We start from the raw sequence: 17852 nt of genomic DNA on the forward strand, positions 1-17852 counted from the left end.
GCTTATTTAACTTTTTTTTCCTCTTTGGCTTTCTTCACTCATTCCCCCCCCCCCCTTTTCTACCTTTCTCCTCTCTATGAGGTATGACTGAGACAACAGAAGGAGTAGGAGACTTTAAAACTTCAGGTAGTGTTGTCTTCATGGAGGATGGAGAACCCCTTTCCTTCTCAGATTGTCAGGCAGGGGCTGTTCTCCCACACAGCTGGGCTGGTTGAGCCCTGCAAAAGCACACATAGTTGCTGAGATCCAGAGGAATTTGGAAACTGCATGGCCAGGAGCAGGAGAATGCTGTTTTGTCAGCAATGGATTTTGAAAGGAAACATCCCCACTGCTGTAGATGGCCATAATCCAGCTCTAGCCACAGAACTGATACCAGAGCAATGGGGAAACCAGATTTGTGGTGGAGTAAGGTACAGGAGGGGTGGGTAAACCCCAGCACCCTCCCCCCCCACCTTTACAGGCTGCCCTGTGGAAGTGTCTTGCTGTCTTTCAGGTGTCCCCAACTCCAGGTCCATGGACCAGTACTGGTCCGTGGCCTGTTAGCAACTGGGCCATGAGCTGAATAATTATTTCATTATATATTTGTTATTCAGTCACACAGTTGAGTCTGACTCTTTGCGACCCCATGGACAAAGTCACGCAAGGTCCTCCTGTCTTCCACCATCCTTCGAAGTCTGTTCAAATCCGTGTTTGTTACATCAGTAACACTGTCCAGCCATCTCATCTTTTGCTGTCCCCTTCTTTTGCCTTCTGTCTTTCCTAGCATCAGGATCTTCCCCAGGGAGTGCTCCCTTCTCATTTGGTGGCCAAAATATTTGAGCTTCAGCTTCAGCATCTGACCTGCCAGGGAACAGTCAGGGTTGATTTCTTTTAGGAGTGACTGATTTGATCTTCTTGCAGTCCAAGGGACTCTCAAGAGTGTTCTCCAGCACCACAGCTCAAAAGCATTATTACAGTGTAGAAATAATAATAATAATAAGATGATGATGACATTGAATTTATATCCTGCCCTTGACCCAAATCTCAGAGTGGTTCATAATCTCCTTTATCTTCCTCCACCACAACAGATACGTGAGGTAGGTGGGGCTGAGAGAGCTCTCACAGAAGCTGCCCTTTCAAGGACAACCTTGAGAGAGCTATGGCTGACCCAAGGTCATTCCAGCAGCTACAAGCGGAGGAGTGGGAATCACACCTGGTTCTCCCAGATAAGAATCCGCACACTTAACCACCGCACAGTTGTATCATCCTGAACCCCCCCCCCCCGTGTCTGTGGGAAAATTGTCTTCCACAAAACAGGTCCCTGGTGCCAAAAAGGTTGGGGGACCACTAAACGATTGATGATAGAGGAGCTTAAACTCTTAGAAAAGGGTAAAACTTCCCCCACCTATAAGGACAGAAAAAGACATTGTTCTTGTTTCCAAAATAGGTGGTCTTTTCCCTCTTCTTATATTTCTAGGAGAGGAGGTAGGAATTAATATGAGGAATGGGGAAGGGATTCATACTGTTAGTCTTGACCCAAAAATGCATCTTAGAAGACAATCCTGGAGTGTGCATTTTTCTGTCAGGAGAGGGATTTGGGCTCTGTCTCACATGGCTGAGGGGCCTCAGATTTCACTTCTGATAAAGGATAAGTCTCAGTAGGGGAACAGAATAGCCTTGGAGTAGACCAGGTACCTCTTTAAACTAGTAGTGGCTCTAGATCTCTTAAGACCCACTGGCTCTGAGGAAGAGGAAAAGAAACTTAAGATGGAATTGAAGAAATCTCTCTCAGGTTAGAATCATAGAGTTGGAAGGGACCTCTAGGGTCATCTAGTCCAACCCCCTGCACAATTCAGGAAACTCACAAATATATCCCCCTAAATTCACACGATCTTCATTGCTGTCAGATGGCCATCTAGCCCCTGTTTAAAAACCTCAAAAGAAAGAGAGCACACCACCTCCCGAGGAAGCCTGTTCCATTGAGGAACTGCTCTAGCAGTTGGAAAGTTCTTCCTAATGTTTAGCTGGAAACTCTTCTGATTTAATTTCAACCTATTGGTTCTAGTCCTACCTTCTGTGGCCACAGAAATCAATTCCACACCATCCTCTATATGACAGCTCTTCAAGTACTTGAAGATGGTGATCATATCACCTCTCAGCCGCCTCCTCTCCAGGCTAAATATGCCCAGCTCCTTCAACCTTTCTTCATAGGACTTGGTCCCCAGACCCCTCACCATCTTCATCGCCCTCCTCTGGACCCGTTCCAGCTTGTTTCTGTCCTTATTAAAATGTGGTGCCCAAAACTGAAAACAATACTCCAGGTGAGGTCTTACCAGAGCAGAGTAAAGCGATACCATCACTTCACATGATCTGGACACTATACTTCTGTTGATATAGCCCAAGATTGCATTTGCCTTTTTAGGCAACACATCACACTGTTGACTCACGTTGAGCATATGATCCACAAAGACCTCTAGATCCTTTTTGCACAAACTGCTGCTAAGACAAGTCTCTCCCATCCTATAACCATGCATTGGCTTTTTCCTACCTAAATGCAGAACTTTACATTTATTCCTGTTAAAATTCATTTTATTGGTTTTAGCCCAGTTTTCCACCATGCCAAGATCATCCTGTATCCTGTTTCTGTCTTATGCTGTATTTGCAACCCCTCTCAGTTTAGTAGCATCTGCAAATTTAATAAGTATTCCCTCTATTCCTTCAAGTCATTTATAAAGAAAAAAATAGGTCTCAGGGCAGATCCTTGAGGCACTCTACTTGTCACTTCTCTCCAAGAGGATGCGGAACCATTCGCAAGCACTCTTTGGGTGCGATCTGTCAACCAGTTACAGGTCCACCTAACGGTAACAGGATCCAAACCACATTTTACTAGGCATGTAGAGGGTGGTGCCCTTTCCTGAATTATTTGAACACCAAGTGAAGGAAGAGTGGACAGATCCTTACTCCAGTAATCAGAATCCTAACCTAAACAAGAATATTACTCCTTACCTAATCCAAGTAATGGATCTTTTATTGGTTCCATTAGTAGGTGTCCTGGTAGTTGCTCTTGTATGAGGGGGTCTAGTCACTAAGAACAGCAGAGCATCCCTACATGGCCAATTGAATTGTAGATCCAGCTGTGCTCCTAAAGTCACATAAGTCTGGACCACGCCCTTTAGGATCTTGGACACTTAGACCGATTTCACACTCAGCTTACCCCGCTGTCACTTTCCTCTTCTCCATGCAGCATCCTTCCCCACTATCTGCTCCAGAGCTGCAGGAAACATCGCGGTTTTTGAGTGGCAAACGGAAACCGCAAAAAACAGTTCCTGTTTACCCTGCGGAAACCGCAATGTTTGCTGTAGCTCCGGAGCAAATAGTGGGACATCCGAAGGATGCTGCGCGGAGAAGAAGAATGTGACAGCGGGGTAAGCTGAGTGCAAAATCAGTCTTCCTCTTTATTTAAAAAAGCCTCTATTGTGTGGGCAAGGAAATTGCTTCAAGTAATTCCAGTGGACAATAAGAATTTACCCCATGTGGATCAATAGGTTTGGAACATGGTCTATTGGGTTACTTCACAGAGTACAAGCCCTGTCTATCCCTTTCCCCTCTGAATGATTTCTACAGTCCCCAAGATCCAAAAAGAAAGCAAAGGAACTGTGAGCTCCAAAAGTCCTGGATCACCTCAAGAACAAGTTCCTTCATCCAAAAAGAATAGGGGCTGACATGCAATGTTAGATGTAAGAGTTTGTGGTACACAAAATGTTACGATGTGAGACTCTTCAGTTTACCACTGAAGCCCTGAGGCTCCAGGATTTAGACCTCACTGAGGATGAAGTGGATTGACTGAGTTGATGACATGGAAAAACAATGAATGGTCACTAGGGATGGGGATGAACTGGCTCACAAACTAAGTGTTACGAATTGACAAGTTCATGGTTCACACAGTGATGTTTGAACTGAAGAACTGCCACAAACTTCCATGAATTTTGATGCCATTCATGGTAGTTTTTAAAGAGCAGAAAGTGGGGTTTTAAATGACTCCAAACCATTTAAGCTCCTGTTTTCTGCTCTTCATGAAAAGCAGTTTAGCTGTTTGGTTTAAATGACTCAGAACCATTTAAACTTCTGCCCCCTGCAAAAAACCACGGGGAGCAAAAAAGCAAGGGGTGAAATGGCTCAGCTTTCTGCTCCCCACCACTTTTTGTGGGGTGCAGAAAGCAGGGGTTTAAACTTTAATTGGCTCACAAACCAGTTTTGTTCATGAACTGAACTGAGTGCCCATTCCCAATGGTCACTCAAGGAGTAGGTGTTCTGTCAGGTTGTAACTGGTAGTGGATCTTTTTGCTTTAGACAACCACCATATTTACAGATTATTCTCCAGATTTCAGGTTGCAACATCAAAGTAAACAGATGCACTACTTTTTCTTGGCTTCTAGGACTATTGTACGGCTTTCCCCCACTACCTCTAAATTCCCAAAATACTAAGGAAACTCAGGTGTGAGGGAGGCATCATCTGCGTAGCCTCTAACTGTTCACACAGATCTTGGTTCTTGAGGTACCCTTCAAACGTTTAAGTTCCTTTTCCTGGTGACTGTTATGTCAGCTGGAAGGAAGTCAGAGTTTGGTGAATTGTTGTCTAGAAAAGTCTTATGCATCTTCTACCAATGCAGGGTGGTCCTAAGAATGGATCCAGTATTCACATTAACGGTACATTTCCACCAGTCACAGGAAATAACATAAGCATCCTCCTGTCCCCTTTCTGTATATCTGAGGGAGAAACAGTGATATAGTGGACCTGTGGAGAGCCTCAAGATAACACCAGGTACACAGCAACCATTCAAAATCGGTTGCTTGTTCAGTCTGCCTTACAAAGGGCAGAAGATGTCCAGAGCTTCAATAAGCTGTAGTGCATTGCTCCAGTGTACCAAGCTTATAAATCCCAGAAACCTGCAGGGATTTCAGCTCATTGTATTTGAAGTGCAGATAGCATTGCAGCACTGGAAGCTCAGGCTTTGGTCAGAAAGACTTACAAGGCAGCTGCATGAGCATCTGTTAAACATTACATGATTGAATACCCTTGTTTCATCTGATTCAGCCTTTGACTGAAGGGTTCTGCATAACATGGTTTAGGTCATGGGTGGCCAAACAGAATAAATGTCAGATGTTTGAGAGCCGCAAGATGTGAACAAATACTACACACATGTCTTTATTAAAACTCTTCATACTTCTTACCACAGAAAGATAAAATACATATGTCTGGACTTTACATGACCATGAGGTGCTTGAGGGAGACTTCTTTTAAAAAACAAAACCTGGGAATAACAGTCCCCATGAGACCAGAATAGAGAAAGGTTAGGGAATTATTTTTTTACTCCAGTGGGAGAAGGAAACACATATGTGTCATATAAATCACTGACCATTGTTTGCATCATTATGCATTTCTTTGCTTTGACACAAAGGTTAGTAAATACAGCTCCTACAAGAGCTATGAAACCAGTGCTTGTGCTGTCTTTAATTCTGTTCCTCCTTCCAGTGGCTCCATTGGGTCTTGCACTCTCTTTTCCCACTGTAGGTCTCCAGGCAACTTCTGTGGTGGAGGCGAAGAACTTGCAAGCCTGCCTATTTCCCCCTCCTCCTCTGTATTATGCATGGCAGAAATAGTTACCTACCTGTGGGTCAGCACTCAGAGGCTGATTGAGGTCCTAATGCTATACATGCTTACTTGAGAGTAAGCTTGCATTGTTCCTCCTTGACTTCTGGGAGCCACACTATGTGTGAAAAAGCCACATTTGGCTCCTGAGCCACAGTTTGGCCACCCCTGGTTTAGGTGGCACAGTTAACTCTACCTGCTCAATATGGGATTCAACTGCTTTTTAAAGTCCTATGACAAGATGTCTGCCCTCTTGGAGCAAGAATGGAACATTGGTAATTACCATGAGGATGCTTTCTGCTTCGAGAGAGGGTCATCATGGTCCACCCTACCTTTATAGGGGCATAATTCAGTTCTTTTGTTCTTCTCACAAGCTTCCTGTTTCCATTTCAAGAGTCTCTAGTGTTTAACAAGTTGAGAGTTAGAAAAAAAATCAGTCCATTGGCACCTTTTAAGACCAACAAAGTTTTATTTAAGATGTGAGCTTTTGTGAGCAAGCATACTTTCTCAGACAACAAAATGGAATTAGAAATAGCAGTTGAGAGTCACTTAAGATTTTCTAGCACAAGAAGTGCTATGGAGTTACTGAACTTAATCAGTGGGTGACCTCTGCCCAGGAGACAGGTGTTTAGTCCTGCATCCTTGATGGACCGATTGGAATCACCATTGACAAGATGCCTTTCCTTCCTTAGAGCAGGAGGAACCATCATGGTGACTGCCAGTGTCCTACTGTTACATTGGTGTTTATGCATATGGGTCATCTCATTACCTCATGCTGAGTTAATGAAGTGATGGATGTTCATATGTCAAATAGCATTTAGTTAAAGGATATGAATCTTCAACTGTTTATTTTACAGAAAGACAGCTGTGATATTGGGCTGCATAAAGATATGAGGAAGAGCTCCTCCCCTTCCTTGAGTAACTGCAACTCTGTTCTCGCTAACAAAATATTTGGGATTCCACTTGATGAACTGCAGCAGGAAGGACAGCCAGGCAATGAAGTTCCATTCATAGTTCGCCATGTTGTGGACTATATTGAGGAACATGGTAAGTATGGTTATAATTAAGTCAGTGGGCCAGTGACTGACTTTATGGATGCATATATATTATTCACTCTTGTTTGAACTTAGGAATTTTATTTGATTTGTTTTAGAGAAATTCTATGTCACCTAGTCAAGAGACTGGCTTGCCTGCCAGCCTCTTGTCTTTCTGAAACATCAGTTCAGGCTTGAGGCCTGCACAGAAACTTTACAAGTTTTTCTCTTTGAGAACTTAAGGTGGCACTGCCTGCAGTTTCAGAGAACAAAATAAGGATGGAAGGGAGTCAACTCAAGAGCTGGTTAGACCATTAGACCGTGAAGTTTCAGGGCCAAAGAATCCGGGTAGGAGCTTCACTTACACATTCTGTTTCATTCATTCAAAGACCTATGAATGGGAGAAGGTGCTTGCTTAATTATCCCCTGTATAGTTGCAGAGTACATGGTCTCATGATGGTAATACACCTGGTTGGCTAAGTCATCTGGTTAGCAGTGTACCTGATTGGTTAAGTTATAACATTTCGCTGTACATTTGGTCGGGGAGCTAGAATAATTCCAGCACTGTTTGTTTGTCACAAAGGAAGATCTTTAATTTTAGTTTTCCCCCTTTCCCTGGATTATATCTTTATTTGGTACACTTCTTGATTCTAAACTAGGTGGGACATGATGACTGGAAAACCTGCTTTGGAATTTGGATTTTAAAATCCTGCTTTGGAATTTGGATGTATTGGACTTAGTCTTGTTAGGTAGCATCTAGATGTAGACAACTAATGCTTGTAAATGTGCTTAGTTTAGATATTGTATATTCCTGCGCAGTCTTTTAATAAACTGTTGTTAATTATGTTTGGTTTGAGGGCTTCAATCTGAATCCAGTACTTTATTTACTGTGTTGATTCCAGCTACCAGATTAACAGTTTTGGAGCTCGTCTTGCAAGCATTGACTTCCTGCAAGCATCGTCTTGCAGGATTGACTTCTTGATCTTAAATCTGGGTAGGCTAGAGATACAGTCTCTTGGTCTCTGGCTGGTGTGTTAGCTAAGGGGTCTGGTGTTAGCTAAGGGGGCTGGTGTGTTAGCTAAGGGGTCTGGTGTTAGCACATTATCTTCTGGGATTCTGTGGATTCACATTACAGCACTGTGTGGTTCTGTTTCTTGACCAACCTGTTAACTGCTCAAGGAACTTGTTAACTTTTGACATCTGGTCAAGTCGACTTGCAAAGTAAAATCAATTCATTAAAACAAGACAGCAGCATAAGATTTAAATTTAACTCTTGCTTTATTAACATGATGGGAGTTTTACCAGAACTGCACCCCTTTTTTTGGTTTTGAGAAAATATTCTTATTTACTGAAGAGTTCTTTCATTGGTGGTGGGTTGTATGCATCTTGCTTTGCTTTGGGTGGGATATTTAGTAAATCTTTCATATAGGAAAAGAGGTTTCTGTAGAATAGTGGAACTCTATAGCAATAACTGCAAATGGTCACCTAGCTAGGTAGTATCTGAAGAACTTGCCCACCTTCCTGCAGATGTTTCCCACTTCTATTTATATTGCTGCTGTCATTCCTTCTATCATACTGAGTTACTTATTTGTTCAGAATATTTTAGTCCTGCCTTATATCCTTGAACTCCGAATGGAGTAATGAATTTATTTTTTTCTTTCTAACTTTAAGGAGGTCTAGAGCAAGAGGGACTTTTCCAAGTCAATGGGAATGCAGAAACAGTTGAGTGGCTTCGGCAAAGATATGATAATGGGGAAGATGTGGACCTGGTTAAAGAAGCAGATGTACCTTCAGCTATTAGTCTTCTTAGATTTTTTCTTCAAGCACTTCCAGAACCAGTTATTCCTGGTACTCTACATATGCATTTGATACAGCTTTCTCAAGGTAGTGGAATAATCTTAATAAAGCTTAAATAGTTTCAAGAAATGATCAAATCAGACTCTTTATGAATGTTTTTCCCCACTGTGACATTCCATATGCTTGCAGAGAATTTTGTTGTAACTTTTTGGTTTGGTTTGAACTTATGTAGATGCTATGCATGTTGGAGGACACAGGAATGCGCAGGTATGATCTTGTCCCATCTCCCCCCCCGCAACACATAGGTACATTTGTTCAAACTGGGTTATTATCATTTACATAAAACATAAGGATGGAAGCTGTGCAATGTTGGAGATGGGTTGCCACCTCTAGAAGTATAGTCATATAGAAAAGATGAGCAGCTTTCACTGTTTTTCATCTTTTGGTGATCTTGTTCATGTGCTACTCACATCTGTGTGAGAAAATTCTTGCTTTCTTTGCTAGTCTGAGATGTCTGTGTTACTAGTCCTCGAGTACTATAGAACTTCAGTCTATATTTAACTGTGATTTCACACTTTCAAGTCACCTTTCTTTCTTATGTAAAGTTATGATGGGCATGTATGTACTAATTTTCTTCTTCTTTGTTTCATTGCTACAAAAATCTAAGTTCTGCCTCCTTATACTCACTCTGCCACCAAGCCAAAATTTATTGACCTCTTCAGCTTAGTGTTGCAGTAATCAGTCCATTACTTGATGAGTAGAAACATTTGTCTTGTATTTCTGTTGTTAGTAACTTACGGCATACGTTACAGAAGGTATGAAGATAATTACATGACACATAATTAGGAATATGAAAGACAAACTGTAGCATAAGACCTCTTTTCTTCTGTGTAAGTGGGTAAATTATGGTAGCACGTCTAATGGATGTGAGAATAAGCAGGCACAAACGTGTCTAGTGATATATACTTGAGACTGGTTTCAGTTGAGAATAAGAGAGTGCACCAAAGGTTTCAGGGAAAAGGTGGGTTTTGAGAAGAGGATTATGACAGGGAGTCCCAGGCATAAGGGACAACAGGCAGAAAGGACAGTCATTGGAGGCAGAAGACCTTTGGAAGATGATGACTTTCAATTTGCGATAGATGATTTGTAACCTAAAGTGTATCTGCTAGGTCAGTGGATCTCAAGTGGTGACATGCGGAAGTAGTCTAGAGTATTCTAGATGTAGTAACAGTTAATAAGAATTGGCTCTCCCTCGATCCATGTGTCCACCTGCAAGGGTAATGGGCTGCCTCCTGCAGACCCAGCTTGCCATGGATTTTCCATAAGGAACCATTCACAGAGCAGATTTTGAGTTCAGTGCCACCTTTGAGACCAACAAAAGTTTATTCAAGATAACGACCTTTCATGCATACACACACTTTTTTAGATACATGTCTGCGTACATGCACATGAAAGCTCATATCTTGAATAAAAGTATTTTGTTGGTCTTAAATGTGCCACTAGACTTAAAATCTGTTGTAATGCTTCATACTAACATGACTGCCCACCTAGATCTAATACCATCTAAACTACAAGCAAGAATTTCTTCCAGAACTAAATATAGTCTTTGACTCAACCAACTTGCTGCTGCTTATTCCCGCAGCCCTCTGTCCCATAGGAACCAATCTCAAACAGTTTTTGCTGACTTGGGAGTCTTAACATCACAGACTCTTGGGTCTTATTGTTACATGTGAGAAATATCATTGAGTTTGACATGTCCCTTCTACACCACAGTGCTTGTGTAAATTTGTTCAAACCTTTATAGAAGGCATTTCCCTCCCTTCTTGAGAAGACTGCCATGAAACCTGTCCTAGTGTCCCTTCAACTGATCACCAGTTTTAAGGATAAAGTAGAATTTTCTTGAGGGGTTTCTTCTCAGGTACAAATCTCATATGTGTGATGACAGACATGACCACTTGAAGAAAATAGTTACTGATGAGGAATTTGAATGTCATCACGCATATATGCAGGGCTTTTTTTTCTGGAAAAAGGTGCCAGAACTCTCAAGAGGGAAATGAAGGCGAAACACATGGATGCCCCTCATGAACTCTTAAACGTTTTTTGTGAATTTTGTTTCCACAGAAAGGTTCCAGAACTCTGTTCTGTCCTGTCCCCCCCACCCCCCAAAAAGCCCTGGATCTATGAAAACAAATCCTGTATTCAGAGCTGTGTAGATCCATTTTACAGCAACTGTGTATAATCTCTTTTTGTGTATTGACCAGCAGCATGATTTTGTAATAAGTGGAAACAATTAGAGCAGGTATGCATAGAAAGTGTTGCTGAAATGACAAGTGGTATGGGAAGGCAGAAGAGTACATAAGTAGGAAAGCAGTATGTATATTAGATTATAATGCTTACGTGCTGTTCAGGTTAGATTTAAAATTTGAAATCAGCATTTCCAAATAAACATAAGAAATTCTTGATTTTGTATGTTTTGGTGCTACTGAAATGAAACTTGTATTAAATAAAAAAAGATACAGCTTAGCTACTTGCATGCAGTTTGATTAACAATTCTTCCATTATATTTTACAGATTATAATGAAGATGAATTTGGAAGAAAGCTGAGGTTCCTCTTGCAGCAGCTTCCACCTCTTAATTACAGTTTGTTGAAATTTCTGTGTAGATTTTTAGCTAATGTAGCATCACATCATGAAGAGACTTGGTCTGCAAGTTCTTTGGCTGCAGTTTTTGGTCCCGATGTCTTTCAGTAAGTTAGATACTACAGACCTTTGCTATCTGCTTTTAATGCCAGTTTGCAGCAATCATTACAACTTTTACTAAATGTTTTGACAGTTAAATTACTTGACAGAACAAATTTTAGGTTCTTCTGTATAAAATTTGTAGTATTGTTGTTTGGGCTGCTGCAGTAACCACATTTGATAAAAATAGTTGACCCCACAGTTCATTGTTTATTAAATTTTCTCCAGTTTGACTATTTAATATAAAAATGAAGTTTTATTTATTTTATTTTTACTCTGTCTTTCTTCTCAATGGGTACCTAAAGTAGTTTACATATTTCTCTTCTATTTATCCTCACAACCCAGTGTGGTAGTTTTGTGCATATGTGTGTGACAGGCCCAGGGTCACCCAGTGAGATTCCATGGCAGAGTGAGGATTTGAACCTGGATTTACCAGGTTACTCCAGCACTCTAATCACTACTCTGGAGTAGCTGCCATTTTATACTAATATGACAGCTGTTTAATTTTAAAGTTTATTGTGTATTACTGAACACTGCATTTTGTATTACAATAAAATCGTATAAAAGTGGAATATTTAAAAAAAATAAGGTTTCTGTTTACTGTGCCTATTATCCCAAGATTAATGTATGTGGCCAAGTGCTTCTGGGCACATACTGAGGCTGCTGTCAATTGTAATTCATCATGCAGCCCTGGAAGCTGCTCTGGAATATACTGGTCTTCATCTCATGGGTTTTGATTCTCAAGTGGATCACAGAGCTGCCGCTAGTGAGTCACAAGTCCCTATAGAGACACTTTGTTGCTTGTTTTATTGAAGAACCTTCTGTTAAGGTGTATGCATACAGCCTGGACACCATGCTTTATATATCTTGATATATAGTCTAAGATGAGCTGCAGATCACCAAGATAAGACTGTTCTGCTTGAAGATTACTTTTTTAGAGCAGGCAGGTTCATACCCCCCCACCCCCCATGAAAACTCTCCCTTGCTTTCTGTCATTTCCTTTGTCTGGGTATTGCTGCCAGCTGGTCAGTATTTCCCATCACAACACAAAGTATCCTGTGTCTGAGAATGCTGATCTTTTGCAGATGGGGGAGGGACCCGATACCACAAGCATGGGCAAGGAACATTGGATGACTGGTGGGGTTAGTGATGACTCGGCATTGGGAAAGGGAGAAAAAAGGCAAGGGAGAACTTTTTCAGTGAGGATGGTTTCGGAACCTGCTTGTGCTGGTTTGTTCCTCTGTAGTATATCAGCTAGCGCTCAGCTTGTGTTTTAATGTCCTTGGTTCTCTTACATTGCTGCCACAGTTCTGACACTTGTGACTAGTGAGGTATATAATAACATTTGCCTTGTTTTTTATCCTATTATTCTGATATCATGAGACTATGATGTTACATTACTTTGTCTTGCATGCTTGTAGTTGATTGGGTCATAAGACTTCTGCCTGTGGGATACTGGTGGTTCTCTTATCTGGAATGGTTGAAGATAAAACTATTCTTGATTATTTTTAAGAGCTTTGGAAAAGAGAGGAGAGGCATACAGTTGGACGCATGGGCTCAGAGTCTGCAGTATGTACATTTAGGCCCCCAGGGGAAAAAATATCCTTAGAGCAAGTAACTATTAGTAACCTTTGGAAAATACATTTCAGAAATTCTAAACTGTATCCTTGCATTTTTTCTTAGCATTTACACAGATGTGGAGGATTTGAAAGAGCAAGAACTAGTTAGCAGAGTTATGGCGGGACTGTTAGAGAACTATGATGAGCTCTTTGAAAATGAAGACGAGGATTTCTCATCTAATGATTTAAGTTCAATAACTGAGCAGGTAAAAGTATAAAAGTGCTGTTTATATTTAAGAAAATACTTTGCTGAAAATAAAAATATATTGAGTAATTAGCAAATCTTCATTTGGTATTGCCACCCCCCCCCCCGAAGGGTTTGGAGTTTTTCACATAATCTGCTCACTAATCGTTTAAACTGGAGATGTCTGAGATTGAACCTAGGACCTTCAGCTTGTAAAGCAGAACTTCATCCACTGAACCACAGCCCCTCCTCACTTCCAAGTGTTATGGACTGTAGGGTTTTTTCTTAATCTGTCCAGGGAATGTGCTATGATCTGAAGAAGCAAATAGAGCAAAAAAAAATTCTAGGAACAAAAAAACGTTTGAAATTTAAGCTGAGTCATGAAGTATGGTTTAGTTTTTTGGCAGTAAGAATTACTATGTCATGAACATGAAAGCTACCTCTGGTTCTGTACAGTTTATTTTTGTACCCTCTCTACATGTACATAATGAAGAATTAATTGAAGAAGAAATTATTTGAGACTTTTGTTAGTTAAATACTTGGTTGATTGTAACATTTGGAATTTAGTCCAAAGTTATGGAAATAATGTGACTCCAAGTAAGCTGTTAATCTTCTTCGTGGTCTCTGTGCAGTCCCACACATGGGTCTTGCCGCAGGCAACGGATCCATACCTCGGAGCTCCAATAGCTCGTATATAACGTCTTTTGGCGCGCTTTCCTCCCGCCCTGGGGAGCGGGCAGCGACCGCGCATGCCTGGAGCGGGGGGAGAGCGCCCATTCCACTCAGTTTCTTTCCTACCGCCGCCCGGACAACACCCTCCTCGCTGCGTTCCTCCTTAGCTCGTCCGTTACCTCATCTCTTATTCCTTCTTTCACTACTTAGTATTTTCCTCTTCTCGCTACCCTTTTCGTCCCAGAAAAACAAAAAGAAAAAAAAAAAAAAAACCGCTCCCTGCGCTATTCTCTCCTTTTTCCCTTCCCTCCCCTCCCTTGTCCGGGGCGCATGGAAGGGAAAGTTACCTTTAAAAAGTGCACGCGCTGTGGGACCAAAATCCCTTCGTCAGACGGCCACAGCCACTGCCTGTTTTGTTTGGGCGAAGCTCATCGAGTTGACTCCTGCCCTCACTGTGCGAACTTCGGCAAGCAAGCCCGGAAAAACCGTGCAGCCAGGCTCCGGAGTTTCCTTATTGAACTGTCCCTGAGGGCTATGCCCGCCTCGGACCCGCCGCCTCCCCAACAACAATCGGGAGCTTCGGCCTCTGCGGACGTGTCTCTTCCTAAGCAGAAGCACAAGTCCGTTAAAAAATCTTCGAAGCACGCCGATCCAGGCCATAAGGCTTCGAAAAAATCGCGCCATCTCGAATCTTCCGATTCGGCGCCCAAAAAGTCTCGCCTTTCCGAATCGGCTGATTCGGCTCCGAGGAAACTACACCACTCGCACTCGGCTCCTAAAGAGCCTCGGGCTCCAGTTTCGACGCCTATGGATACCACGGCCTCGACGCAGCCCGCACTTCCGCTTGAACTGTCGGCTCCTTCTGACGTCATCACCGACATGCCGCAACTGACTCCTCACTCATCTACAGCAGTAGAGGTCATACCGGTCCACTCTCGTTCGCCTTCAGTGCACAGCGTGGTCCCTGCCGACTTCATGCAACCCGACCTGACTACAGATTCGACTCAGGCCTATCTTAAGCCTCCGCTTCGGATCGGATCCTTCCGAGACATCGGGATTTCTCCCCTGTATAGGGATTCGGCCACTCAAGCTTCAAATGAAGGCCGCGCTCGCTCACCTCTTCATCGAGCCCTATCTCGGTCGCCGCCTCGTAGAGGCCGCTCCAGATCGCCACGCAGGCGCCGAGACTCCGACTCTTCCGGCCAGTATCGACAATACTACGCCCTTTCGAGGTACGACCGCCATTTCTCTCGGTCCCCTTCTCCTAAACGTCGGTTCCATCGCCATCCTTCTCGGTCCCCATCCGTGGAGGGTTCCGATTTCTCAACGTACTCTGCTATTCGATACGCGGATTCTCCTAGACCCCGTGATCGACCCCGTGATTCCCTACGACGACTCCGGGATTCCCCACGACACCGGGACTCCCCGCGCTTCCGCGATGTCGAGCGTTTTCCCGATTCGCCTAGGATCCGTGATCGCTACTATCCGCGACCCCGTGATCAAGATCGGGCCCGAGAACCTTATCCGATCCGAGAACCTGATTATTCTCGTTACTCCCCCCGACTCCGTGAGCGACTACGGGAATGTATACAGCAATCTCGGGACTCTTACCAGGCAGAAGGTGCTAGACCGCGCACTCCGTTAGCTTCTACCTCGACTGCTCCTCCGGTCCATACCCACACGGACCAACGCGACCAGGTGCTGAAGCCTCAGACCGCCCCTTCGGACCCGATTCCGCCACCGCCCCCTCCTTCCGGTGACGACTCCCGTTCCGACGCCGACTCCGTAGCTTCATCTGACTCCGAGGACCACCCAGACTCGGTAGTCTCGGATTCGGCACCACAGCCCCGACTCTCTCCATCTGATGCCTCCAAGGCCTACCTCCATCTGATTACTGCTATGGCCGAGGCTTTAAACATTACCCTTCCGTCGGACTCACCTAAGGTCTCTGATATCGTACACGACCTTGTACAAACGGACTTTCCACCTGGTTCACTACTCCCTATGCTACCGGTGCACCTCGAAGGCCTCCGTGAGACCTGGGAAAAACCAGCCTCCATTCCCCCTACTTCTAAACGCTTGGACTCGCTTTATAGGGTTCATGCTCCCGAGGCTAAATTTCTTGCTTCCCATCCAGCACCCAATTCCATTATCGTGCACTCAGCCACTAAGGCTAAGCCCTCCAGACATCCAACACCTCCAGACCGAGAGGGCAGGAAGCTGGACACCCTGGCCAGAAAAATGTTCAACCTTGCCTCAACAAATTCGAAACTGAACAATTATCTTGCCTACTTCTCGGCCTACATCTTCCATCTGGCCAACCAATTTACACCTCTCATCCCTTCCCTTCCGGAACCCTCTCAAAAGGTGGCCTCTGGGCTAGTATCAGAACTATCTAGGGTATCGAAGCAACAAATAAATTCCATTCGCCACGCTGTCTCCTGCTCTTCAAGGGTTTTTGCGTCATCTGTCGCCCTTCGCCGTCATGCCTGGCTAAGGTCCACCAACCTACAGCCGGACATTAAGCAAAAGATCGAAGATCTCCCCTTTGATGGCCTGGGTCTCTTCCATGCCTCTACTGATGAGGTTCTCACCTCAGTGGACGACGGGCGCAAGCGCGCAAAACGTCTGGGAGTTTCTCAACCGTTCTCCCAGCAGCCTAACCGTACAAGATCCTGGAGACCATCATTCCAGAGGCGCCAACGATCTCCTAGGCGCAATGATTTCTGGAAACGGAAGAGTGGACAACAGAAACCTGCGTTTCAACAGAGGCCTCGCTCACAGCAGCCCAAAAAGTCCTCCCTTCCTTCAAAGCAGTCTCTTTGACTCTCCTCACACTCTGCCAACGCCCCGCACCCGTCTCTCACCCTTCCTCCGAACTTGGAATTCGATAACAACAGACTCCTGGGTGCTGACCATCGTGCGCCTAGGTTACGCAATCGAGTTCATTTCTCCACCTCATCACCATTCCTTCATCGCTACACCCCCGTCTTCTCCCCTGCATCAGGAGATTCTGGACTTACTGCACAAGAACGCCATAGAACCCGTCCCTCCTCTCCACCGAGGGACAGGCTTTTATTCAAAATACTTCCTAGTCCCCAAGAGGGATGGAGGCAGGCGCCCCATTCTGGATCTGAGGAGGCTCAACAAATACATCCAATACAGGAGGTTCAGAATGATCTCCCTGCAGTCCATCTTGCCCCTCATACCCAGGAATTCCTGGATGGCCTCTCTCGATCTTCAGGACGCCTACTTCCATGTGACCATCCGACCTCAACATCGGAAGTATCTGCGTTTTGCCATGGGCGAGGACCACTACCAATATGTTTCCCTACCATTCGGCCTTTCCACTGCGCCCCGCGTTTTTACAAAGTGCATGGCAGTGGTGGCGGCTGCGCTTCGCATCCGGAACATCCCAGTCTTCCCATATATAGACGACTGGCTTCTGGTGGCCCCAACTCAACAACAACTAGAGCACAACCTCGACACAGCTCTCACTCTCCTGACTTCCCTGGGCCTTCGTGTGAATGCCTCAAAATCACACCTCACACCTACCCAGGAGCTCAAATTTATAGGAGCTCTTCTCCACACCTCCCTACATCGAGTCTTTCTTCCCGAAGATCGGGCACAGACAATTATCACCCTAGCCAAGTCAGTACAACAACAACCCTGTCAGTCCGCGCTTACAATCCAACGCCTGCTGGGCCTCATGGCCGCCACTACGTCCGTCCTCCGCTTTGCCAGGCTAAGGATGCGACAACTGCAAATCTGGTTTGTAAGAGCTTACCACCCTCAGACACAATCTCAAAGTTCTTTGCTGACTGTTCCACACAAGGCGCTTCTCTCCCTCACGTGGTGGACTGTTCCCAACAATCTCCTCGAGGGCAGGCCGTTTCTGTCAACCTCTCCAACGGCCATAGTTACAACAGATGCCTCCTGGTGGGGTTGGGGAGCCCACCTAAAGGACAAGACTGTGAGAGGTCTCTGGACAACCTCCGAGAGAACCATGCATATAAATTGCTTGGAACTGATCGCGGTACACAGAGCTCTACAGTCCTTTCTTCCCCTGATAAGGGACCGGCACGTTCAGATCTCCACGGACAATATGGCAACAGTTTATTACATAAACAAACAAGGCGGCACCAGATCCCTCCGTCTCTGCCGTATAGCCGTACTGCT

The 17852-nt window shown here is 44.3% G+C and overlaps 1 protein-coding gene across 5 annotated transcripts in view; it reads left to right on the forward strand.

Annotated features, from left to right (window-relative positions):
• Positions 1–17852, forward strand: part of FAM13B (family with sequence similarity 13 member B) — a 107286-nt gene that overhangs the window by 15842 nt on the left and 73592 nt on the right. For 4 of the 5 annotated variants that reach the window (XM_060240400.1, XM_060240398.1, XM_060240399.1 and 1 more), the window contains exons 3-6: positions 6487–6676; positions 8335–8547; positions 11032–11206; positions 12882–13023. In XM_060240400.1, the coding sequence (XP_060096383.1) occupies positions 6520–6676; positions 8335–8547; positions 11032–11206; positions 12882–13023 (687 nt within the window). In that variant the 5' untranslated portion in view covers positions 6487–6519. The remainder of the gene's footprint in view (positions 1–6486; positions 6677–8334; positions 8548–11031; positions 11207–12881; positions 13024–17852) is intronic. The other variant, XM_060240402.1, reaches the window with a different exon arrangement.

This window comes from Heteronotia binoei, chromosome 5 (assembly GCF_032191835.1).
Source record: "Heteronotia binoei isolate CCM8104 ecotype False Entrance Well chromosome 5, APGP_CSIRO_Hbin_v1, whole genome shotgun sequence".
NCBI lineage: Eukaryota > Metazoa > Chordata > Lepidosauria > Squamata > Gekkonidae > Heteronotia > Heteronotia binoei.